Source organism: Ornithorhynchus anatinus, chromosome 2, assembly GCF_004115215.2.
Source record: "Ornithorhynchus anatinus isolate Pmale09 chromosome 2, mOrnAna1.pri.v4, whole genome shotgun sequence".
NCBI lineage: Eukaryota > Metazoa > Chordata > Mammalia > Monotremata > Ornithorhynchidae > Ornithorhynchus > Ornithorhynchus anatinus.
This window is the reverse complement of record NC_041729.1, coordinates 75,009,075-75,036,485: the sequence shown is the minus strand read 5'-3', so window position 1 is coordinate 75,036,485 and position 27,411 is coordinate 75,009,075. Positions and strand designations below refer to the sequence as shown.

At 44.5% G+C, this 27,411-nt stretch overlaps 1 protein-coding gene across 5 annotated transcripts in view; it reads right to left on the bottom strand.

Annotated features, from left to right (window-relative positions):
• SYTL3 (synaptotagmin like 3) overlaps positions 1–27,411 on the bottom strand; it is a 106,592-nt gene that overhangs the window by 53,841 nt on the left and 25,340 nt on the right. For all 5 annotated transcript variants that reach the window (XM_039911139.1, XM_039911141.1, XM_029052326.2 and 2 more), the window contains 2 exons: positions 25,621–25,839; positions 6,917–6,981 (listed from right to left, as the gene is read on the bottom strand). In XM_039911139.1, coding sequence (XP_039767073.1) covers positions 6,917–6,981; positions 25,621–25,839 — 284 coding nt within the window. The remainder of the gene's footprint in view (positions 1–6,916; positions 6,982–25,620; positions 25,840–27,411) is intronic.

The window sequence follows — 27,411 nt, the reverse complement described above, 5'->3', positions numbered from 1 at the left end:
ATCCCCATTTTAGAGGTGAGGTAACTGAGGAACAGAGAGGTGAAGTGACTTGTCCAAGGTCACACAACAGACAAATGATGGAGCAGGAATTAGAACTCAGGTCCTCTCATTCCCAGGCCCGTGCTCTTTCCACTAGGCCATGCTGTGAAACTCTATATCTCAAGACCTCATATTTTTTGAAAACTGTCTTGCCAGCTGCTTACTTGCTGCAGGTGGTGCTAGTGGAACAGCTCTAACAGTCGAAAGTGGCGCGTTCAGGTCACACAGCAAAAAGTTTGATTTGCTCTGGGGAAGCAGGGTGTCCTACTGGATAGAGAATGGGTCAGGGAACCAGAGGACCTGGGTTCTACTCGGGGCTCCTCCACTTGTCCGCTCTTGACTTTGATCAAATCCTCAACTTCTCTGTGCCTCAGTTATCTCGACTCTTAAATGGGGATTAAAACTGCAGGCCCCATGTGGCACATGGACTGTGCCCAAACAGATCATTTTGTATCTACCCCAGTGGTGAGCAAATGCCATTATTTTTTTTAAATGAGTGAACATCAAAGAGGTAATCAACTTGAAATATAGTTGGAATCTTGATATCATGTTAGTATTTAATCTGTGAGTTTCCCAAATGACCTATCAATCCTATTTATTGAGCACTACATACCAATCAATCACTGGTATTTATTAAGCGCTTACTGCGAGCAGAGGACTGAACTCACCCTTGGGAAAGTACAATATAATAGAATACAGTAGACATGATCCCTGCCCACAAGGAGCTTACAGTTCACAGCCTACAGACACATGTGCCTTCTTGATGTGACTTGATGTGACTAGTGCATACTACACACTTAAGGGAATACAATGGCTCAAGAACACAGTTTAAGAAGATGATCTGGACAGCAACATGTAATGTAGTCTGACATCTGAGAAGCAGTTGAGAGACCAGAGAGAACCTCTTTGTTTATGGTATTTCTCTAGTGCTTACTATGTGCCATGCACTGTACTCTTTCTACTGCCCATCCCGCTTGCTTCGCTCCTCTGCCGCCCACCTCCTCACCGTCCCCCGTTCTCACCTATCCCGCCATCGACCCCTGGGCCATGTCCTCCCGCGGTCCTAGAACGCCCTCCCTCCTCACCTCCGCCAAACTAATTCTCTTCCCCTCTTCAAAACCCTACTTAGAGCTCACCTCCTCCAAGAGGCCTTCCCAGACTGAGCTTCCCCTTTTCCCTCTGCTCCCCCTCAACCCTCCCTTCACCTCCCCTCAGCTAATCCCTCTTTTCCCCCCTTTCCCTTTGCTCCTCCCCCTCTCCCTTCCCCTCCTCTCAGCACTGTGCTCGTCCACTCAACTGTATATATTTTCATTACCCTGTTTATTTTGTTAATGAGATGTACATCACCTTGATTCTATTTATTTGCTATTGTTCTGAGATGTTCATCCCCTTGATTCTATTTAATGCTATTGTTTTTGTCTGTCTCCTCCCGATTAAACTGTAAGCCCGTCAAAGGGCAGGGACTGTCTCTATTTGTTACCGATTTGTATATTCCAAGCACTTAGTACAGTGCTCTGCACATAGTAAGTGCTCAGTAAATACTATTGAATGAATGAATGAATGAATGAATGAATACTAAGCGAATGAGGTAGATGCAAGCTAATCACATTGGACCCAATCCACGTCACTTGTTACTAAGCATTTGGGAAAGTACAATATAGCAACAGACGCATTGCCTGCTTAGACTGCAAGCTCCTTGAGGGCAGAGAATGCATCTACCAGTCTACCAACTCTTTTGTACTGTACTTCCCCAATTGCTTAGTACAGTGTTCTGCAAGGAGCAAGCGCTCATTAAATATTGACTGATTGATTTGTTGGGTGTCAATGGGATAGACTCAGAGAGACAGGAGGAGGGAGTCTAAGTCACAGAGGGGGATGAAGTCAGGATCAGAGGGTGAGGCTGTGAGGGCGCAGTGACTGTAGTTGGATAGAGGTTTAGAGACGGTTCAGTGTCCAGGATGAGCTGGACGTTTGAAGATACAGATGTGTGGCTGAAGTGGGATGGGTCAAGAGGTCAGCAAGAGGCCTCAAGTCTAGTATTAGGCAGTGCGACAAGGCAGGAGAGGGCCCTCTCTCTGCCTGCTCTTTCACATTCCCTGCTCCTGTGCTGGCTTAGCTCTGGTAATAATAAAAATACCAATAATAACTGTGGTATGTGTTAATGAAGATGATGATGTTGGTATTAGTTAAGCGGCGCTTACTATGTGTCAAGCACTGTTCTAAGTGCTGGGGTAGATTAAAACAAATCAGGTTGGACATACTCCCTGCCACACATGGGGCTCACAATCTTAATGCCCATTTTCCATGAGAGGTCACTGAGGCACACAGAAATGAAGTGAACTTGTCCAAAGTCACACAGCAAACAAGTGGGGAAGCTGGGAACAGAACCCAGGCCCTTCTGACTCCCAGGCCTGTGCTGTATCCACCAGGCCACAGTGCTTCTTGGGAGAGTGGTTCCCCTGCCCTGTGCCTCCTGTCCATCATACAAACTGACTGTGTTCACATACATTGCATCGATGTCTCCTCACCTCCTAAAGGGATGGGGGAAATAATCTAAAATAAATTAGACAGTGACTAAAAGACATCATGCTCAGGACAAATTACTTATTTATGTTTATATTCATGTCTGTCTTCCCCTCCAGACTGTAAGATTGTTGTGGGCAGGGAATGTGTCTGTTTGCTTTGCTTTTATGGTACTTGTTAAGCCCTTACTATGCGCCAGGCACTGTGCTGAGTGCTGGGGGAGAGATAAGATGATCAGGTTGGACCCAGTCCCTGTCCCACATGGGGCCCACAGTTTGAATCTCCAATTTACAGAACAGGAAGCTGAGACACAGAGAGGCAAAGTGACATGCCCAAGGTCACACAGCAGACAAGTGGGGGAGCCAGGATTAGAACCCAAGTCCTTCTGACTCCCAGCCCCATGCTCTATCCACTAGGCCACGTGACTTCTCTACTCAATTATATATTCAATTATCATGACTACGCCTGGTTCAAATATTTTTATGTTTGTCTTCCCTGGCAGAGTATAGACCCTGGTGGGAAGGGAACATATCCCTTTCTTTTGTCGAACTTACCCAAGCTCTTAGTAGAGCGCATTTCATTCGGGGGGATACTTAATAAATAGCATTACAATCTACTACTATGACCAGCTCCATAATTCACTAAGTTCCTGTTCAGCCACATTAGATGCCCATTCTCTCTGCTCCTGAAGACTTTTTGTAAGCCTGAAGATTTTTTGGTTTGAATCAGAAACTTTGATCCAAATTCAACTTTTTGGATATTAGGTGGCTAATTTTGTTCAGGCCTCAAGTGGCACAGCCCAGCATCAAGCAGCTAAAACATAAACGCCTTTTTCACATCCTGTGGTTTTGACTTTAAATACAACAAAACACGCAGGGTACTGTGAACTGAGGTGGTAAAGAGAATTTGGCAGCAATCTCTCCCACCTCCCTCCTCTCAGGCTCGACTGGAAACTGGCTAGATTTAGGTTCACGAAGGCATTTCAACTAAGAATGCCACAAGGGCCTAACGAAGCACCCTATGCTACTATTTTATTGGAAGAGGGTAATAATAATAATAATAATGTTGGTATTTGTTAAGCGCTTACTATGTGCAGAGCACTGTTCTAAGCGCCGGGGTAGATACAGGGTAATCAGGTTGTCCCACGTGAGGCTCACAGTCTTCATCCCCATTTTACAGATGAGGGAACTGAGGCCCAGAGAAGTGAAGTGACTTGCCCACAGTCACACAGCTGACAAGTGGCAGAGCTGGGATTTGAACCCATGACCTCTGGGTCCCAAGCCCATGCTCTTTCCATTGAGCCATGCTGCTTCATCATTTTCTTTGCCTCACTGGCAATGATGCTGAGAACTTGCTTTAACATAACAATACCCTTGAGATCTGCATTTCAAGCAGTCAGATTCAGAATCAGCATCAAACATCGAATAACCTGATCAAGTGCCTACTTATCAGGCAGTGAGCAAAGTAGATGGAGAAACACACCAAAAACACAGTGTACATTCATGGTCTTGGAGGGCTTATGCGAAGAGCTTGGGACAAAGCAAATAAAAGTTGACAAACAATAGTTAAGAACCAGAGATAAGCCATAAACCACTCATAATAAATATGATAATATGGCTTTTTTTTTTAATGCTTACTATGAGCCAGGCACTGTTCTAAGCGCTAGGGTGGATACAAGCAAATCTGTTTGGACACACTCCCTGTCCCATGTGGGGCTCACAGTGTCAATCCCCATTTTCCAGATGAGGTCACTGAGGCCCAGAGAAGTGAAATGACTTGCCCAAGGCCACACAGCAGACAAGTGGCAGAGCTGGAATTAGAACCCATGACCTTCTGATTCCCACGCTCCTTCTTCACTATGCCATGCTCCTTCTCCAATGTGGCTTTACCTACCACCTCTATGCAGTCGAATCCCAAATCTTTCTTTCTCTAGCCCTGACCTCTCATCTGGCCTATAATCTTGCATCGCCTTGTCTCCAAGACATCGTCCACTTGGATGTCCTGCTGTGCTTCAAACTCACCTTTCCCCCTAAACCCACGTCCCAACTTAACTTTCCCATCCCAGTTGATACCACCAGCCCAGCTGTAATTTAGCATTCACATAATAATAATTACGGTATCTGCTGAGTGCTTACTATATGCCAGGCACTATACTAAACACTGGGGTGGTTACAAGCAAATCAGTTTGGACACAGTCCCTGGCCCACGTGGGGGCTCACAGTCTCATTCCCCATTTTACAGATGAGGTAACTGAGGCACAGAGAAATGAAGTGACTTACCCAAGGTCACACAGCAGGCATGTGGAGAGGCCGGGATTAGAACCCATGCAACCTACTGCCCGATTCTCCCAGATCCACCCCATTCTCTCCCCTCAAAAGGTTCTCATCATGGAACAAGCAAGCTCTGGTCTTACTTCGATTAGACTATGGCATTAACCTCCTGGCTGGCCTCCCAGCCTCCAGCCTCTGCCCTTCTAACCTACACCTAGTGCTGTCGCACAGACCGCCTTCCTGAAGCTCCGCTCAGCCAATAGCTCTTCTCTCCTCAAAATCCTCCGCAGCTTCCCGTGCCTCCTTTCATCAGGTAAAAACTCCATAGAATCAGCTTCAAGTTTCTCCTCCATCTGGCCCCAACTCTCCTGCAATTCCCCGAACTCACTACCTTTGTTCCTCCCAATGGGCTAATTTCTCTACCCCAAACCGCATTTTTCCCCCCAGAATAGACATCGATGGAGTTATTCCACCCTTTAGACCGTAAGCTCCCTACAGGCTGTAAGCTTCCCTCTAGACCGTAAATTCATTATGGGCTGGGAACATGTCTGCTAATTCTGTGGTACTGTACTCTTCCAAGAGCTTAGTACAGTGCTCTGCACATAGTAAACACTCAAGTACAACTGATTATCTGTAATCAATCAATGATATTTATTGTGCACTTACTTTATGCAGAGCACTATACTAAGTGCTTGGGAGAGGACAACAGCCTTATTAAAACCACATCTCTTCCAAGAATCCTTTTCCAAATAAGCCCTCATTTCCTCTTCTCTCACCCCTTTCCGCATCACCCTTGCCCTTGGATTTGCACCCTCTACGCACTCTTCCCACAACCCCTCGGCACTGATGTACATATCTGAAATTTACTTATATCAATGTCTGTCTCCCCCTTTAGACTGTAAGCTTGTGGTGGGCAGGGAACGTGTCTATTAACTCTCTTCTACTGCACTCTCTCATGCACCTAGTACAGGCCCCGCATACAGTGAGAGCTCAATAAATATGAGTGATTGATTGAATAATACAACCGATTTGGTAGACACATTCCCTCCCCAACAGGAGCTTATGGTCCAGAAGAGGACTACCTGGGTTTCTTACATCAAAGAATGTCATTTCCACAATCAGAGATCTTAAAGAAAAATAATCACAGTCCCTCTCGTGGGACTCCTAGCCTGTTTTCGATTTCCCTCTTCCCCACTCCTGGGAAGACTGCCAAACTTGATATTTTTACTAGGACATCCGCAAATCTACTGTCCATTTAGGTCTCGCCTTTTATCTTTGCTCACTGCTCCGGACGCTGTTCTACCATTAAATAACCTGCAAGTTTTCCAAGGCTTTTCGTTTACACAGCTTCAGCAGTTATAGAAGGTTTTGTTAATATTTTCAAGCCAAAGGCCCACAGATGTAAATCAACATAGATGGCCATTCATTCATTGTCAGGTACAATCCTTGTCTTAATGGAGCTCTTATTTACATTATTAGGTGCTAGGCACTGTCCAGCAAATATTTAGAAGCACTTATATTCTGAAGTCTTTAAAACTTAATGTGTAGGTTATGGGAAGGTCATGGGACTGTGAATCAGGAGACTTGGGTTCTAACCTTGGGCCCACCACTGCAATACCGGGTCAGTTTGGGCAAGTTATTGAACCTCCTCGAGCATAAGTTTCTTCATCTGTAAAATGGGGAGAAGATAGATAGTGAGCCCTATGTGGAATGGGCAGCATGGCCAACCTCATAACCTGCTGGAATAATAATAACTATGGCATTTGTTAAGCACTTACTATGTGCAAAGCACTGTTCTAAGCACTGGGTTGATACAAGGTGATCAGGTTGTCCCACGTGGGGCTCACAGTCTTAATCCCCATTTTACAAATGAGGTAAGTGAGGCACAGAGAAGTAAAGTGACTCGCCCAAAGTCACACAGCTGATAAGTGGCGGAGGTGGGATTAGAACCCATGACCTCTGACTCCCAAGCCCGTGCTCTTTCCACTAAGCCACACTGCTTCTCTGCCTGAATGCTTCACCCATAAGAAGGCTTAATAAATAACACAACATTAATAATAATAATTAATGTTCATTGGGATTACCTTCAGTCGGAAATTTCTTGGCCCGCTCCTCCAAAAACCATTCTCCAGTTTTGGCTTTCACATCTCTGAAAAACAAAAGAAAAAAAAGCAAACCTCAGAGAGTTGCAGGTGCTTTTGCTATTTTAAAGGGTGGATTTCACCACGGAATATTCATAGCCAAAGACCGAAAAAAAAAGCCTACTCAGAAATGTAAACAATTTCATTGGAGTCGTGATTGTCAAGGCATTTCTCCTGAGTCATATTTCTGCCCCAACTTCCCTGAGTGGAATTCCTACCGAACTCCCACTTCCTGGCCTACCATTCCCAAAACTGTCCTTACCTGAAAGCCTGCTTGATTTTTGTCAAAGAGGTTACTGGGTTCAGGGGGCAATTTGTAATTTTACAAAACTCAAGTTGAGTGTGTGGAAATACTACTGTCATATTAACATTTCAGCAGCATCTTCAGGTAAAGCAGAATTATTGCAAAGAGCACCATACTAGCATAATACTGTTGGAATGATGGATGTTTAATTCCTCTAAGATATTTAAAAATCTAAACTATAGGTTTTCTTTTAACTTTCATAAGTAACATGGCAAGTAAAGAGGCCCTGGGGCTAAATATATAGAGGTACAATTTTTTTTAATGGAATTTGTTAAGCGCTATGTGCCAGACACTGTACTAAACACTGGGGTAGATACAAGCTAATCAGGTTGGACACGGTCCCTGTCCCACATGGGGCTCACTGCCTTAATCCTCTAGACTGTAAACTCATGGTGGGCAGGGAAGGTGCCTGTTATATTGCTATGGTGTACTCTCCCAAGAGCTTAATAATAATAATAATGATGTTGGTATTTGTTAAGTGCTAATTTTGTGCAGGGCACTGTTCTAAGCACTGGGTAGATACAGGGTAATCAGGTTGTCCCACGTGAGGCTCACAGTTAATGCCCATTTTACAGATGAGGTAACTGAGGCACAGAGAAGGGAAGTGACTTGCCCACAGTCACACAGCTAACAAGTGGCAGAGCCGGGATTCGAACCAATGACCTCTGACTTCCAAGCCCCGGCTCTTTTCCACTGAGCCCCGACAGTGATGTGCACACAGTAAACACTCAAATATGATTAACAATTTCCATTTTGCAGATGACAAGTTACATGACTTGCCCAAGGTCACACAACAGACGAGCGGCAGAGATGGGATGAGAACTCGGGTCCTTCTGATTCTCAGGTCCATGGTCTATCGACTAGGCCACGCTGCTTCAATTAAACCCTAGCTTTCATGGGGGCTGAAAGCCATTGCTAAGGTAATCTAAGATGCCCCATTCCCACTCTTTTCTATATTAGATGTTCTCCGAAGACAGGAACTGAGTTTTCACATAACTGAAAGCTGCCAAGAAGATACTCTTTCCCTGCTTTGACTACCACCCCAAAATACGGTCACCCACTTCGCAACTAAGATGACCCCCTCCCCAGCCCCCACTCTCCTGTGAACCACCTCTATTCCTCCAGAAGCAGGGCAGATTTCATAAAATTGAATAAATGAATGGTCAATTATTCATTGTCAATCATATCTTTTGAGAGTTTACTGTATGCAAAGCACCATACTGAGCGCTTGGGAGAGTACGATGTAACATTAAACAGACACATTCCCTGCCCACAGTGAGCTTATAGTCTAGAGGGAGAGACAAACATTAATATAAATAAATTACAGAGCTGTACATAAGTGCTGTGGGCTGGGAGGGGGGATAAGCAAAGGGAGCAAGTCAGGGCGATGCAGAAAGGAGTGGGAAAGGAGGGCTCAGTGGGGGAAGATCTCTTGGGGGAGATGTGCCTTCAGTAGAGCTTTGAAGGCGGAGAGAGAAGTTGTCTGTTAGATTTGAGGAGGGAGGGCATTCCAGGCCAGAGGCAGGACGTGGGCGAGAGGTCAGTGGCAAAATAGACGAGATTGAGGTAGAATGAGAAGGTTAGCATTAGCGGAGCGAAGTGTGCTGGTTGGGTTGTAGTAGGAGAGTAGCAAGGTGAAGTAGGAGGGTTGAGGTGACTGAGTGTCTTAAAGCAAAGAATTAGGAGTTTCTGTTGGATGCAGAGGTGGCCAAGTAGATAAAGCACAGGTCTGGGAGTCAGAGAACCCAAAATTTGAATCCCATCACTGCCATTTGTCTGCTGCATGACCTTGAGCAAGTCTCTTCACTTGTCGGTGCCTCAGTTATCTCATCTGTGAACTGGAGATGAAGACTGTGAGCCTCATGTGGGCATGGACTGTGTCCACTCTGATTAGCTTGTATCTAACCCAGCACTTAGTAAAGTGCCTAGCAGTTAGAAGTGCTTAAAAAACCCCAAACTAATGATTTGGCAATGTTCTGTAGGTGAAGCAATAGGTTCAAACTCCACAAACCAGTCTATCTCAGCTTTCCAACCAAATTGCCATATGGCCCAGGCCAGTTCTAATTCTCTTTGTGCTTCTGTTTCTTTACCAGTGAGGATAGTATTGTGAGGAGACACTGTAAATTCTGCTATAAATGCTTTAATATAAGATGGATGGAGACCATAAAAGGGGAAGATATCCCTGGCTTTATTACCATTACAAAACACTGAGGCAATCATGTCTGTCAGGACACATTTTTATTTTACATCTGAATTCCTACTCTTGGCGGGCGGTTAAGAGATCAAATCCATGCTTTATGCTCTAAGGAGAGTCAGCACTTTGTTCCTGTGGCTCCATAATATATTTCCAGCATTTATTCTGCAAAAGCAACAAAGCCGCTTTGCAAAATTGGCCTTCTTTAAAGGCTAAAACCACAAATCTATCTTGTGCATTTGCTCTTCAACTAGTGTTCTAACAAGGGAGCTCTGAGAGATGAATCAGATAATCTTTTTCTGTCTCCCCGGCTAGACCTTAAGCTCCTTGTGAGAGGGGAATGTGCCTACCAACTGTGCTGCGTTGAATTCTCCCAAGTGAGAAACAGTGTGGCCTAGTAGAAAGAGTACAAGCCTGGGAGACTTAGGACCTGGGTTCTATTTCCAGCTCCACACCTGTCTGCTGTATGACCTTGGGTGAGCCACTTTACTTCTCTGAGTCTCAGTTAACACCTGAAAAATGGAGATTCAATCCTCCTCCCTTTGATTTACATTGGGAACCCGATGTGGGACAGGGACTGTGTCTAACCTGAGTATCTCATGTCTACTCTAGTGCCTAGTACAGTACTTGGCACATAGTAAGCACTCAAGTACCATTAAAAATAACAACAGTAATAGCAACAATATACATGAATGCTGATGCAACTAGTGCATGGGTGAGGCAGGAGGAAAAATACTGGTGGGGAGAATGGGAGGATGAGAGGCTAATCAGGAAAAACTTCCTGGAGGAGACAGGATTTCAGTAGGGCCTTACTTGAGTAACAAGTAAGGATGGAGGTTTGTCAACAAGGATGGGAAAGTCCAGGAGGAAGAGTGAGTTTGGGAGAGAAGAAGAGCAGTTCAGTTTTTCAATATTGTCATCCTTCCCTAATTTGCTAAAGGTGAAACATTTTTTATAGAATATTAAGTGCTCATTATGTGCCAGCATGGTGTAGCAGATAGAGCTAGGGAATGGGAGTCAGAAGGTCACGGGTCCCGGCTCCATCACTTGTCTGCTGTGTGACCTTAGGCAAGTCACTTCACTCCTCTGTATCACAGTTACCTCATCTGTAAAAGGGGAATTGAGACTGTGAGCGCTACATGGGACAGGGATTATGTCCAACCGATTTGCTTGTATCCACCCCAACATTTAGTATAGTGCCTGGCACTTAGTAAGGACTTAAATACCATAATAATGATTAATTCTATTATCATATGTAGGTAGTGGGGCAGAGAGGTTTTGCAGGCAGGAGCGAGGACATGAACAAGGGGTTAAGGGCAGATGAGGTGAGAGCAAGAGACAGTGAGTAGGTTAATAATAATAATGTTGGTATTTGTTAAGCGCTTACTATGTACAGAGCACTGTTCTCAGCGCTGGGTAGATACAGGGTAATCAGGTTGTCCCACGTGAGGCTCACAGTCTTCATCCCCATTTTACAGATGAGGTCACTGAGGCATAGAGAAGTGAAGTGACTTGCCCACAGTCACACAGCTGACAAGTGGCAGAAGCGGGATTTGAACTCATGACCTCTGACTCCCAAGCCCGGGCTCTTTCCACTGAGCCATGCTGCTTCTTTACCATTTGAGGAGCCAAGTGTGCTGGCTGGGTGGTAGTGGGAGAGAAGTAAGGATAAGGGGGAGAAAGCTGATTAGAGCCTTGAATCAGATGGTGGTAAGGAGTTTCTTTTTGATGTGGAGACTGCTAGGCAGCCATTCGAGGAGTGGGGAGACAAGTGCAGAACTTTCGTTAGAACAATGACCGAGCAGTGGAGTGAAATATAGAGTGGAAAGGGAAGAGGCTGCTGGGATATAATACTGATCATATTATAAATATATATAATTGCAATATACTATAATTATTACCATGGTACTTATTAAGTGTTTACTATATGCCAAATACTGTTCTAAGTGCTGGGGTACGTACAAGTTAATCAGATAATAATAATAATAATGTTAATAATGTTGGTATTTATTAAGCGCTTACTATGTGCAGAGCACTGTTCTAAGCACTAGGGTAGATACAGCGTAATCAGCTTGTCCCACGTGAGGCTCACAGTCTTCATCCCCATTTTACAGATGAGGGAACTGAGGCACAGAGAAGTTAAGTGACTTGCCCACAGTCACACAGCTGACAAGTGGCAGAGCCGGGATTCGAACCCATGACCTCTGACTCCCAAGCCCGGGCTCTTTCCATTGAGCCATGCTGCTTCTCAGGTAGGACACAGTCCCTGACCCACGTGGGGCTCACACTCTTATGCCCATTTTACAGATGAGGTAACAGGCACAGAGAAGTGAAGTAACTTGCTCAAGGTCACACAGTAGACTTGGGATGGAGCCGGAATTAGAACACAGGTCCTTTTGACTCCCAGGCCCGTGCTGTATGGTAACAATCTGGACGGTGAGGAAAGAGTGAATTCTGGAGAGGTTGTGGAGATAGACTGAACAAGATTTAGTGCTTGGCTGAACATGCGGGTGACTGCTTAAACGGGTTGAAATAGAGAGATAAATCCAGATTGCAGACTTGAGTAGCAGTAAGGATGGAGGTTTGTCAAGAGGGATGGGAAAGTTAGGAGGAAGAGTGAGTTTGGGAGAGAAGAAGAGTAGTTCAGTTTTTCATTATTGTCATCCTTCCCTAATTTGCTATAGGTGAAACTAATATTTTTTATAGAATATTAAGTGCTCACTATGTGCCAGGCACTGTACTAAGCACTGAGAGAGATAAAAGGTTGGACACAGTCCCTGTTCCCACATGGGGCTCACATTCTTAATCCCCATTTTACAGATGAGGGAACTGAGGCCCCGAGAAGAGAAGTGACTTGCCCAGGGTTACACAGCAGACAAGTGGTGGAGCCAAGGATTAGATCCTACGTCCTTCTGACTCCCAGGCCAGGTCATGACTATTTTTTGAGGTCCTACTGGTGCAGACCACTGTAATAAGCACCTGGGAGAGTACAGAGAGAAGACATGACACCTGCAAGGGGTTTATAATCTAGCAGGTGAGGCTGAAACAAGCTAATTACAGATGGGGGGAAAAAAGAGAAGCAAGCATTGTGTGCAGACCACTGTACTAAGCACTGGGAAGAATATAACATTCCCTGCCACAAGGCGCTTACAGTCTATGAGAAGACAGACCAACATTAAAATAAATTACAGATATGCACATAAGTGCTGTGACGTTGAGAATGGAAGGATGGATATGTGGATAAGTGCTGAAATAAGTGATCATTCAAGTCAATAGTGGTATATGTAGTTGTGAATACATAAGCGATGCAGAGAACTGAGGTGGGAGATGGAAAGTTGTGACCTTAGGAGAACAACAGTCATTTGAAAAGTGTGATTTCATAAAGGCTTTGACGATGAGGGGAATTAAGCCCCATAGTTATGGAATTCCCCCAAGGGTGGAAGGAGATTCGAGAAACCAAAGGTTATCTATCTATATTCTTGTTTAGACTGTAAGCTCACTGTGGGAGGGGACCGTATCAGACTCTGTTGTATTGTAACCTCCCATGTGCTTGGTAGAGAGCTCTGCACATAGTAAATGCTCAATAGATAATAATGTTGGTATTTGTTAAATGCTTACTATGTGCAGAGCACTGTTCTAAGCGCTGGGGTAGGATACAGGGCAATCAGGTTGTCCCATGTGAGGCTCGCAGTCTTAACCCCCATTTTACAGATGAGGGAACTGAGGCACAGAGAAGTTAAGTGACTTGCCCACAGTCACACAGCTGACAAGTGGCAGAGCTGGGATTTGAACCAGTGACCTCTGACTCCCAAGCCTGGGCTCTTTCCACTGAGCCACACTGCTTCAATAGATACCACTGATTGATCAATCTCTGGATGATGTTCCTCATTCCCCAGCTTTCTTTCCTATGTGAAATTCCTAAATGCAATGTTCCTAAGTCCAAGTTCAATGACTCCATTGAAACCCAATAGATTTTTGGCTTTGAACAGTCCCAGACTGCTTGGCATGGATTTGGAGAAGAAGTTCTCAACTGATTCCAAAAGTACTAAGCAATGTCATTAATATTTCATTTGGCCTGGGGCCTAGGTCACCCTGGCAACCATGATTACTTCAATACTACAGCTAATTAGGCCTGGATTGAAATGTCTTGGGGTTTCACGCCAGGATTTTTTTTTTTTTAAAGGCCTCACTTTATCAATTCTAAACACTTTAGGTGATCTCACAATAGTCTGCTCTAAAACCTGTGTTTTGGACAAAATGCTGGAGAATTAGAGAAGGTTCTTCCACCATTGCGTGCCTGAGTAAAACACACTGTCATACAGGATGAAACAGTTGGGTGCCTATATGTAAATTTTCCTTAGAATAAGCATCTTCAAAACCACTCATGTTCCAGAACTGACTATATGTGGCTTCATAAATGGTATTCTTTAAAAGCAGTGCATTTTGTTCTCATTTTAATAATCTGACTGAAGAAAATTTCCAAAGGAAGAAAAAGATTTGGGGATGAACTAAGTTTAACATAAAATAGTTACTCAATGGGAAATTAAATGGGTGTACCCACACTGCCTTCCATTTTAGCCTGCTTTCAGTGTCTCTCTAACTTGTTTAACCTTTCTGTCACCATTTCTAGATTTCTAAATTTAAAATAAATTTTTACTTTTCTGCATGAGAAAATTCTAATGACTGCTAACCTCCAAAGTGCTCCTGAGGTTCCAGGTCTTTGAAAGAGCTCATGTTTGAATGATATGGCAAAATGGGCAACTGGTATAGTAGTTTAAAAGAACCAACAACTCTACAGAACCCGATCCACATCTATTACCTAGGACAACTGGCCAAGAATGCTAGCAAAATCTTGGGCCTGCCCCAAAAATGTTAGATCTGGCCACCAGTTGCCCTTCCCCAACTCAGCCTGTTCCATGTCACTGAGACTTCCTCAAAGAAGCAGCATGGTCTAGTTGGTAAAAGCATGAGCCGGGAAGTCAGAGGACCTGGGTTCTAATCCTGGCTCCACCACTTGTCTGCCATGTGATCTTGGGTAAGTCACTTCTCTTCTCTGCGACTCAGTTCCCTCATCTGTAAAATGGGGATAAACACTCTGAGACCTATATGGAACGGGGACTGTGTCCAACGTGATTACCGTGTATCTACCCCTTTGCTTAGAACAGTGCTTGACACATAGGAAGTGCTTTATAAATACCATCGTCAAATAGTCATGTTCACCCACTGCCTCCACAATCTAGTCCTAATGGTGAAGAGCACAGGCCTTGGAGTCAGGGGGACCTGGGTTCTAATCAAATCCAACCGTTGTTTGCTTTGTGATCTTGGGTAAATCACTTCACCTTCTTATGCCTCAGTTACTTCATCTGTAAAATGCAGATTCAACACCCGCACTCCCTCCTACTTAGACTGCGAGCCCTGGGTGGGACAGGGATGGTGTTCCACCTGATGATCTTATATTTACCCCAGTGCTTGGCACATGGTGTGCCCTTAAATATCACCATTATTCACTCCTATACACAAACAGTAGTGGGAAGGGGACAGATCAGCTGAAATCCTGGCTTTCTAGTCTAAAACAGGAAGAATGGCACTATTTTTTTTAAGGTATTTGTAAAGTGCTTATGTGTCAGGCATTGTCCTAAGCATTGGGGTAGATACAAACTACTAAGGTTGGACACAGTCCCTGTCCTACTTGGGTCTCACACAATTTTAATCCCCCTTTTACAGATGACATAACTGAGGCACAGAGAAGTTAAAAGGTCTTGCCCCAGGTCACCCAGCAGACAAGTGGCAGAGGCAGGAATAGAACCCAGGTCCTTCTGATTCCCAGGCCCATCATTTATGCACTCATCAAAAAGGTGTGGAGGCCTCTGGAATTCGTATCTGGAAGAAGAGCAGCTGAGCTCCCCCTGTGCCCCAATCGCCCACCCGTCCCCTGATTTCAGAGGGACCATATCCTAAGTTCCCAGGGATGAGGCACTCTGGCCCATCTGCACTCTTCCTCATGGGCTGCTGACCAAGTCAATCAATGGTATTGAGTATTTACTGTGTGCAGAACACTCTCCTGAGTGCTTGGGAGCGTAGACTGTAACGGTCACTTTCCCTGCCCACAACCAGCTGACAGTCTAGAGGAAGAGTTTACAGACTAGAAGTGGGGAGTTTACATATGTTGAGACATATGCCCTTAGGGGAAGAGACAAAAATCTATTTCCAAACCTATTTCTGCACCAAAATAATGTTCTATTATGTGATCTTGGTTTTGAAATATGGAAATTTGGAAATAGAGAATTCTCTAGTGCATTTAGTGAATATACTGAATTCTATCCCTCCCTCTAAGAGCCTGAGAATGCCTTGTAACCTACAAAACTTTCAAGAGAACCTAGATTGACTCACAGAAGGGGAAATGGACCCATTGAAAGAGCCCTGGTTTAGCCATCTGATTTCAACCAATCAACCAACTGTATTTCCCAAGCGCTTACTGTGTGCAGAGCACAGTACTAAGTCCTTGGGAGAGTCTAGAGGGGGGACTCACAAAAGGAAGATGGGGATGGAGGGTGGGACTGGCACGGCATATATCCCACCCCCAAATGCCACCTCAAGCCTGCTTCCTTCCTACACTTGTTCCCACTCATTACCTTTTTCATGGTCCCACCTCAGAGGCAGGAAAGGGACAGGGTGATCGTAAGCCCAAAATGACCTCAATTTACACTCCATATTCTTTCATTTACCATCATTTTTTCCTCTATCCAGTCCTGCTTCCCCTTGGGCTTTGTAATAATTTGCACAAATGCTATAGTCTGATCCCCTCTAGACCATAAACTCCTTGTGAGCAGGGAACTCTGTTGTGGTGTACCCTCCCAAGCGCTTAGTACAGAGCTCTGAACCGAGGAAGCATCCAATAAATACCGTTGATTGGCTGATCTCACTGGTCTTTGCAAATGTACACTTATTTTTGGAAAATATGTCCTTCCCAATCAGCTCTCATCTAGGACAGTTAGAGCTGTTTTTCCACCAACTATCTGATCCGTTATCAGTGCTTTGCAAACAAGACATGATGGTCCTGATTAAAGCCGAAGATACTATGACATAAATCAAAGAATCAAAAGGAAGATAACACAGCGATGTTAATCAAGCTAACACCAAAACAATCTGCAAAACATTTCATCAGTCCCTATTTGACACGATGGACTATGCCTTTGCTGGGTCAGATATAGACCCAAAAATTCATATTGAATTCAGTCCTCTTCTCATCAGGGCCACTGCTGAAGCAGCATGATGCAGTGGAAAGTGCCCAGGGCTGGGAACCAGACCACCTGGGTTAATAATAATAATAATAACAATGTTGGTATTTGTTAAGCGCTTACTATGTGCAGAGCACTGTTCTAAGCACTGGGGTAGATACAGGGTAATCAGGTTGTCCCACGTGAGGCTCACGGTTAATCCCCATTTTCCAGATGAGGTAATTGAGGCACAGAGAAGTTAAATGACTTGCCCACAGTCACATAGCTGACAAGTGGCAGAGCCGGGATTCGAACCCATGACCTCTGACTCCCAAGACCAGGTTCTTTCCAATGAGCCACGCTGCTTCTCTCATTCTCTTTCTGGCTCTGTCACTTGGCTGCTTTGTAACCTTAGGCAAGTCACCTAGCTTCTCTGAGCCTCAATTTCCTCATCAGCAAAAAGGGGATGAAATAAATATCTGTTCTCCTTCTCTCAAATTGTGAGCCCCATGGGAGGCAGTGACTGTGTCTGATTAGACTGTATCAGATCTATCCCAGAGCTAAGCATAGTGCTTTGCACATAGTAGGCACTTAACTATCACAATGGAACAAACACCATTATGAAAAAGAAGCAGCATGGTCTAGAGGAGAGAGCCCGGGCCTAAGAGTTAGAGGACCTGGGTTCTAATTCCAGCCCCACCACTGGCCTGCTGTGTGACCTTGGGCAAGTAATTTCACTTCTCTGTGCCTCAATTACCTTATCTGTAAAATGGGGACTAAGACTGGGAGAGCCCCATGTGGAACAGGGACTGTGCCCAACCTGATTAGCTTGTATCTACCCCAGTGCTTAGTACAATGCCTGGTAATAGTAATACTAAAAAATGTCACTAAAAAAAATTTAAAAGTAAAGCTATGTTCTTGAGCATCAAAAAATATTAAAACTAAAATAATACTCTAAGTGCTTTCTTAAAAAGCAAATATTCAAAATTACTTGACAAGTTTATAATTTTTACAACCTCTCATTTCTAAGTCATGTCATATGTGCTCAAGGGAAATATGCAAAAATCTATTTCCAAAACCATTTCCACACCAAAACACTGTTCCACTATGTGATCTTGGTTTGAAAATAAGGAAATTTGGAAATTGAGAATTCTATCATGCATTTAGTGGATATAGTGAATTCTTTCTCTCCCTCTCAGAGCCTGAGCATGCCATATAACCTACAAAACCTATAAGAGAAACTAGATTGAGGCAGAGAAGGGGAAATTGACTCATTACAACAGCCCTGGTTTAGCAATCTGATTTCAACCAACCACCCAATCGTATTTATTGAGGATTTACTGTGTGCAGAGCACTGTACTAAGTGCTTGGGAGAGTACAACAGCACGGCTCAGTGGAAAAAGCCCGGGCTTGGAAGCCAGAGGTCATGGTTCAAATCCCAGCTCTGCCACTTGTCAGTTGTGTGACTGTGGGCAAGTCACTTAACTTCTCTGTGCCTCAGTTACCTCATCTGTAAAATGGGGATTAACTGTGAGTCTCACATGGGACAACCTGATTACCCTTTATCTATCCCAGCACTTAGAACAGTGCTCTGCAAATAGTAAGCGCTTAACAAATACCAACATTATTATTATTATTACAACACAACTGTGCAAAAGACATTCCCTGCATTTAGTCTTTGCATCTAGTGAACCAAGCTTCAGGCAGCAGGGTCTATAATTCTTTCTAGAATTCCCACCACCATTAACCCCAGATCTCTGGCCCCAGAAGAAGGACTTTTAGAGGAAGGGGACCTAAACAATCTTGTGGGGGAAGGAGTGGGGGAGGTGAGGGAGAAGAAGAAGGAGGGATATGGGAAAGGCTAGAAATCCTTCCCCTCTCCAGTTTGGAGAACATCCCTCTAACACCAATATTTCAATTTTCCCCTGTGGGTACTACCACATATAATAGAGATTATTATGGCCATGAAATTTAGGCATCCCGCTAGACTACCAATGAGGTGAAGATTCAAGGATCCTAATAATAATAATAATAAGGGTGTGAAGTGCTTACTATGTGTCAGGCACTGTATTAAGCACTGAGGTAGATAAAAGGTAATTGGGTTGAATACAGTTCCTGTCCCACATAGGGTTCACAGTCTTCCTGTCCATTTTACAGATGAGCTAAGGCACAGCAGACAAGTGGTGGAGCTGGGATTAGAACACAGATCCTCTGACTCCCAGGTCCATGCTCTTTTCACTAGGCCACTGCTTCTCTCCCACAGACAGGACAGCTTCAGAAATCCAAAGTTGGGGGAACTGCTAACTCCGCTGTCCTCTCCCAAGTGCTTAGTACAGTGCAGAGAAGCAGCATGGCTTAGTGGGTAGAGCACAGGTCTATTAGTCAGTAGGTCCTGGGTTCTAATCCTGGATCCTCCGCATGTCTGCTGTGTGACGTTGGGCAAGTCTCAACGTTTCAATCAATCATATTTATTGAGCACTTACTATATGCAGAGTACTGTACTAAATTCTCTGTGCCTCCACTATTAAATGGGGAGAAAGACTGTGAGCCTCAGGTGGGACAGGGACTGTGTCCAACCTGATTAACTTGTATCTATCCTAGCAGTTAGAACAGTGCTTAGCACATAGTAAGCACTTAACCAGTACCATAATTATTATGATTACAGGACTCTGAGCACAGTAAGCACTCAATAAATATCACTGATTGAACTGGTGCAAATAGCTGCAGATGTATCACCTGTAGCTAATGCAGTCACTTTGGAGCAATTATTATGCAGGAAGTGGAAAGTGTTTTTTGCCTTTACAGTAAAGACCCTGAAACATCTTTTTGCCAATCAGTCTGAATGTTTACCTACTCAGTATAAAGCAATTATCTTTGGCATTTTGAAAAGCATCCTTATTTCAAATCAGGGAAGCTGGGCTTTCAGAAATTACACTTTAGGGGTGTATGGGGTAACATTTACAATATTGTTCACAATAGAGAATGCTGATTACAAAATGACAGCCTTACTGAAAGACTGCCCAAGTTATGATTCTTCTGTTTTGATTCTGACATACCAGGGCTAAAAACCCCTCAGCCATGAGCAAAAATACTTAATCCTTTACACTAATCAACTGTTTCATTTCCAATGATTTGTCCCCACTGCTTTCAAACATGTGCTCATGTATCTCCTATCCTAAGCCACCCCCCTCCTCCCCTTGACTCCCTACCATTCCTCTCCAAACACCTTGAGAGAGCTGTGTACATCCACTGCCTCCACTTCCTCTCCTCCAATTCTCTCTAGATCCCCTCCAACTCCCCTTCGCTCCAGGTAAATTGCCTTCTCTAAGGTCATCAATGACCATTTTGCTAAATCTGATGGCCTCCACTCCACCCTAACCCTCCTTGACCTCTCAGCTGCCTTTTTCTGGAAACATCATCCAACCTTGGCTTCACTGACCCTGTCCTCTCCTGGTTCTCCTCCTAGCTCTCCAGCTGTTCCTTCTCAGTCTCTGTTAATAACAATTATTATTATTGTGGTATTTAAGCACTTACTGTGTGCCAGGCACTGTACTAAGCACTGAGGTGGATGCAAGCAAATCGAATTGGACACAGTCCCTGTCCCACATGGGGCTCACAGGCTCAATCTCAGAGTCAGTTTACAGTTTCCCATGATCTGATAGGGCAGAATCTCTCAAGACTCAATTCTGGATCCCCTTCTATTCCCTATCTCCACCCACTCCCTCAGAGAACTAATTTCCTCCCATGACTTCAAGTCCCATTTCTAGCCAGATGATTCTCAAATTTACTCTCCAGCCCTGACCTCTCTCCTTCTCTACAGTCTTGGATTTTCAGCAGGAAGCCCTGCTGACACTTCAAACAGTTCATGTATATAACAGAACTCCCCATCTTCCCACCCAAACCCTGTCCTTCCCATCACTGTACACAGCTCAACTAGCCTCCCTGTCTCACAAATCCATAACCTGGGCATTATCCTCAATTTCTCTCTCATTCAACTGCATGTTCAACATGTCACCAAATCCTGTCAGTTCTACCATCACACCATCACCAAAATCTGCTCTTTCCTCTCCAAAGTACTACTATGTTGATCCAAGTACTTAAACCCTACCTTGACTACTTACTGCATCAGACTCCTCACTGATCTCCTTGCCTCCTGTCTCTCATTCATTCATATTTATTGAGCATTTACTGTGTACAGAGCACTCATTTACTGTGTACAGAGCACTGTACTAAACGCTTGGGAGGGTACAATACAAAAGGACACATTCCCTGCCCATAACGAGTTTACAGTCTACAGTGGATGAGACAGACATTAATACGAATAAATTACAGATACGTACAATAGTGCTTTGGGGCTGGGTGGCAGGGGGAAGAGCAAAAGGAGCAAGTCAGGGTGACGCAGAAGGGAGTGGGAGATGAGGAAAAGTGGGACAATTTGGACAGGCCTTTTAGAGGAAATGTGCCTTCAATAAGGCTTTGAAGTGGGGGAGGGTAATCATCTGTCAGAATTGAGGAGGGGGGGCATTCCAGGCCAGAGGCAGGACACGGGCTAGAGGTCGGCAGTGAGACAGGCAAGAACGAGGTACAGTGAGAAGGTTAGCACTAGAGGAGCGAAGTCTACAGGTTGGGTTGTAGAAGGAGAGAAGCCAGGTGAGGTAGGAGGGGGCAAGGTGGTGGAATACTTTAAAACCAATGGTGAAGAGTCTTTGTTTGAGAGTCTTTGTTTGATATGGAGGAGGATGGGCAACCACTGGAGTTTTTTGAGGAACGGGGTGACACGTCCCGAACGTTTTTGTAAAGAGATGATCCGGGCAGCAGAGTGAAGTATGGACTGGAGTGAGGAGAGACAGGAGGCTGGAGGTCAACAAGGAGTCTGCTGCAGTAATCCAGGCGGGATAGGATGAGTGACTGTATTAACGTGGTAGCAGTTTGGACGGAGAGGAAAGGGCGAACTTCTAGCTTTGTTATGAAGGTGGGACCAATAGGATTTAATGATGGATTCAGCTTGTGGGTTGAATGAGAGAGAGGAATCAAGGACAACGCCACGGTTACAGGTTTGTGAAACAAGAAGGATGGTGGTGCCATCTACAGTGGTGGGAAAGTCAGAGGAGGACAGAGTTTGGGTGGGAAGATAAGGAATTCTGTTTTGGACATGTTAAGTCCAAAGTTAAGTTCTCTGAGGGAGTGGGTGGAGATAGGGAATAGAAGGGGATCTAGAATTGAGTCTTGAGAGATTCTGCCCTATCAGATCATGGGAAACTGTAAACTGACTCTGAGATTAAGCCTGTGAGCCCCATGTGGGACAGGGAGGACATCCAAGTAGAGATACTTGACGCTGCTGCCCAGATCATTTTTCTCAAAAAGTGTTCCATCTACATCCCCCATTCCTCAAGAACCTCCAGTGGTTGCCCATCCACCTCTACATCAAACAGAAACTCCTTACCATCAGCTCACCCCCTCCTACTTTATCTCGCTGATTTCCTACCTATAAGCCCAACCCACACACTCTGCTCCTCTTGTGCCAGCTTGCTCACTAAACCTCAATCTCAACTATCTTGCTTCTGACCCCTTTCTCTCACCCTCCCTCTAGCCTGGAATTCTCTCATCCTTCCACATATGACAGACCACCACTCACTCAGCCTTCAAAACCTCAGTGAAATCACAACTCCTCCAAGAGGCCTTCCCCTCATTAATCCCTCTTTTCCCTTCTATGTCACCCTTACACTTATATCTGTATCACTGAAGTACTTGACAGACACCCCACAGCACAATGTACATATCTGTAATGTATTTATATTAATGCTTGTCTCCCCCTCTAGATTGTAAGCTCATTGTGGGCAACCAACTCTGCTTTACTCTCCCAAGTGCTTAGTACAGTGCCTTGCACACAGTAAAGCACTCAATACCACTGATTGAGGTATTACTCTCAAAAACAGGAATATTTTTTAAACATGCAATAGAGAAAGGAAAAAAATAAAATATGCTTCCAAACATCATTCATCAAGCTAAAGGTCTTTATCTGGTTTACCTTTGCCTACCTTTCTTATTTCTTCCCCCAAATATTTGTATGCCTGAAAACTCATTACAATAGACTAGCCATGATTCGACCACAGTGACCGCTTCTGGGTGGAGAGGAAGGGCTGGACCCAAGAGATGGACAAGCAGCTATTCCTTAATCTGAACACCATATTTGGAAGAACATTTCTTAAACTAGTGAAAAGCAGTGTGGCCTAGTGGAAAGAACACGGGCCTGGCAGTCCGAGGCCTTGGGTTCTAATGGTGGCTCAGCCACCTGTTTGCTGTGTGATCTTGGGCAAGTCACTTAACATCTCGGGGCCTCAGTTATCTCATCTGTAAAATGGAAATTAAGACCGTGAGCCCCACATGGGCCATGGACTTTGTCCAAGCTGATGTCTGGCACATAGTAAGTGCTTAACAGATACCGTTAGAAAAAAACCCTCCAAAACACTTATGAACACACTAAATAAACAATGCCAAATTTTCAGAAGTATAAGAGCACTTTTTAGTTCTTTGATAGTATTTCTGTTGTCTTTCTTGATATATCTGCAGGTGACCTTGCTTGGCAGATCCTGAAAGGGCCCATGTTACCTCTGAACACTTCTATCTGTTCAAGAATCCATATTCTGTCAATTGGCTGCTACCGCTCTGCTCACAACCTTAAAAATCAACTGGACAGAAGGGCTCATACCCCTACGAAACTCATATCCCTAACCTCACTCCCACACTCTCATTAATGAAATTACATGGTAATTGATCAACCATCATGTTCATCTCATAGTATCTTTTAACCCTTGCAATGAAACCTGCATTCCATAAATCCTAAACCCTACCTGTACCTCACAATACACCTCTAAGACATGATTTACCTCTTGATTTAGCAGAAGCATCACTGTTGGCTCTTGTTATGGCACTTTTCCTTTGAATCAGTCTTTCAGTTTGAATTTAGCAAAGGGTGTCTCATAGCTTGTGAGCTCACATTCTTATATTAAAAGAAAACTGTACACACTTCGAAAAGTCACTGAAGTGATTCGTGAACTCTGGTTCTACAGAGCAGGATTTGAAGGTCAAGGACCTGAAGACCCAAACACCTTGGCACTGCATTACAACTCACAAATGAAATAAATCCTTTATACAGAGAAAGAGAGACAGGAGAGTCTAGCTTGAGTACATCCCCAAGAAAAAATAGGCTGTGGTGGCTTAATGGAGTTGCACCTTTTAAAAATCAGACTCTTCCACTCCCTGAAGCTGCTTCACCTGGGGTCATCTACCTTCACTAACTGTCCATCTTGTCCCTCAAACTCCCCAAATAGTTCCGCACACCACATTTGGGCAAAGGAAGGAAAAGAGCAGGAAATGAAATAGGATGGATGGAGGATAGATGGAGAGAAATATAGTGAGCAGGAGGGATCCAGAGGGGGAGGGGGACTCAGAGACAGAGAGAGGGGGTTCCAGAAACAGAAGGAGATGTAGAGAGCAGAAACACAGATGCAGAGGGAGACAGACAGTTATGGGCAGGGAACGTGTCAGTTAATTCTGTTGTATTGTACTCTATCAACACTTAGTACAGTGCCCTGCACATAGTAAGTGCTCAATATATGCCATTGATTGAGTAGAGTCAAACACAGTGTTAAGAGGCAGAGGAGGCGGAGGCAATACTTCCCCTTGGTATGATTCCTTTATTTACCCCCACCCCGCTTATTCCTTGGCTTCAACTCATCTTCCATCGACCCGACCCTCCCTGTTTTCTGACTCCTCTTTGCCTCCCTGTTCCCCTCCAAAGGAGCAGCAGCAGCAACTGTGTGTCAACAGCAGAAGTTGCTCCAGCCCCTCCTTTAACTAAGGAGTGTGAGACCTTAAATGAGAAGCAGAATGACTTAGTGGAAAGAGCTCGGGCCTGGGAGTCAGAGGACCTGGGTTCTAATGTCAGCTCCGCCACTTGTCTGCTGGATGACCTTGGACAAGTCACTTTAATTCTTTGGGCCTCAGATACCTCATTTGTAACTGTAAGCTTGTTGTGGAACATGTCTAACAAGTCTGTCATATTATACTCTCCCAAGCACTTAGTACAGTGCTCAATAAATATGATTGACTAACCTTTTGGGGAATAAGACCGTGAGCCCCATGTGGAACTGGACTATGTCCATCTGGATTAGCTTGTATCTACCCCTGCACTGAATACGGTACTTGGCACAAAGTAAATGCTTAGTACCATTTTTTTTTTAGAAAAAGTTTAGTTTGCTTTTATGTCCACTTAAAATGACAGAGACAGGAAAACTGAAATTGTCAGGAAAAATAAGTAGGAGTATGAGACTTTAAATGAGAAGCATTATGGCCTAGTAGATAAAGCACAGGTCTGGGAGTCAGAAGTACTTGAGTTATAATTCTGGCTCTGCCCCTTGTCTGTTGTATGACCTGGGGCAAGTCGTGAGTCACTTCTCTGTGCCTCAGTTCCCTTATCTGTAAAATGGGGATTAAGGTTGCAAGCCCCATGTGGGACAGGGACTGTGTCCAAACTGATTAGCTCATATCTACCCCTGCGCTTAGATCAGTGCTTGCCACATAATGTGTTTAACAAGTACCACGTTAATTATCATCATCACCCCAGAGCTTAGAACAGTGTTTGACACATAGTAAGTGCTTAACAAATACCATTATTATTAGTATAGTTATATTGTACTCTCCCAAGAGCTTAGTCAGCACTCAATAAATATGACAATGAATGAAAGGCCAAATACCATCATCATTATTATTATTAACTGTATTTAACAAGCACTGGCTAACAGCCGATATACACTTTCTGGAATTATTACAGGGAATAATCTGTGGGGCCTCCCCGGCTCCCCGTTTCCGTTTTCTCCTGCTAAGGCATTACCGCCATCCCCCGGGAACACAAGCCCATTGGAAGACTCACCCGTCGGCGAAGCACACGGTGCACTTCCACACCCGGGTGTTCTCCAGGAAGAGGCGGCACTGGGAGCACACACGGTGGCTGCAGCCTTGGCACACGGCCCCTCGGTTCATCAGCAGCCCCAAGACCTCGTGGCAGCGGGCACAGGAGTTCTGACTGTAGTCCTGGCTGGCGCTCTTTGCTCCCCTCCATCGGAGTTGTTGCAGCTGCAGTTTCAGCTTCCTGTGCCCATAACCCCAAATAATCAAAGTGAGATTTGATTCGATTTGACCTTGAGACCTATTCTGCTTCCCAGAGGTGGTTCTGCCCAGGCCCACTCAAAGAGCAGAGGGATGGGTGATGATGATGATAGAATTGATTAAGCACTTAACTATGTGCCAGGCACAGGGGTAGATACAAGCTAATCAGGTTGGACACAGCCCCTGTCCCACAAGGGGCTCACAGTCTTAATTCTCATTTTACAGACGAGGTAACCGAGGCTCAGAGAAGTGAACTGACTTGCCCGAGGTCACACAGAAGAACAGCGGCGGAGTCGGCATTAGAACTCAGGTCCTTCTGACTCCCAGGCCCATGTTCTGTCCACTAAGTCGGGCTGCTCGGAGAGACACAGAGCAGCAGGACAGGATGGAGAGTGAGATGGTTAAGGGCAAGGTTGGCTGTTGTTAAATTTCTCTCCCACAGTCGGTCACCTAGAACTCTGGTTTTAATCACAGCTGGGACACTTCAAACTTCATCTTGAGAGAATCATAACGAAACAGGTCTCCCGATTCACCCACTTTTTTAATGGTGTTTCTTAACTGCCTACTGCAGGCCAGGTACTAAGTTCTTGGTTACATACTTAACTCTGTGACCCTTGGACACTGGATATTTGTCCCATCCCGAACCCTAAACCACTTATGTATCTATCTTTAAGTTATATATTATGAATTACTTATTTACACTGTCTCCCCCTCTAGACTCTAAACTCTACAGTAAACTCGTTCAGTCATTCAATTATATTTATTACGCATTTACTGTGTGCAGAGTACTGTACTAAGTACTTGGAAAGTACAATTTGGCAACAGATAGAGGCAATCCCTACCCAACAATGGGGGGGACAACAAAACAAAACAAGTAGACAGGCATCGAGTAGGGAATGTATCCATTAATTCGGTTGCAAAGTACTCTCCCAAGCACTCAGTACAGTGCTCTGCACATAATAAGCACTTAAATACCACTGATTAATTGATTTAAACAAGTTAATCAGGTTGGACACAGGCCACATTCTATATGGTGTTTGCAGTCTTAATTCCTAATTTACAGATGAGGGAACTGAGGCACAGAGAAGTTAAGTGACTTGCCCAAGGTCACCCAGCAGACCTGTGCTGGAGCTAAGATTAGAATCCAGTTCCTCTCACGTCCAGGCCCATGCTTCTTCCCACTAGGCCACACTGCTTCCCATTTTCTTCTCTTTTTATTGGCAGTATCTATCCGTTCTGCCACAGTAAAGAGTATGAAAAGTGGATTAATTCTCTGGTGATTTAAAAAGATTAAAACAAAATGCTTCTCACCAGCACATTAAAAACAGATCAAAAAAATAAAGTCTCAACACTCAATAGAGAAGCAGCATATTGAATCTTCATTTTACAGATGAGGTAACTGAGGTACAAAGAACTTAAGTGATATGTCGAGGTCACACAGCAGACCAGTGGCAGAGCAGGAATTAGAATTCAGGTCCCCTCACTCCCAGATCTGTGCTCTTTCCACTAGGCCACACTGCTTCCCAGCAGTCATGCAGCTTGTACCTCTCATTGC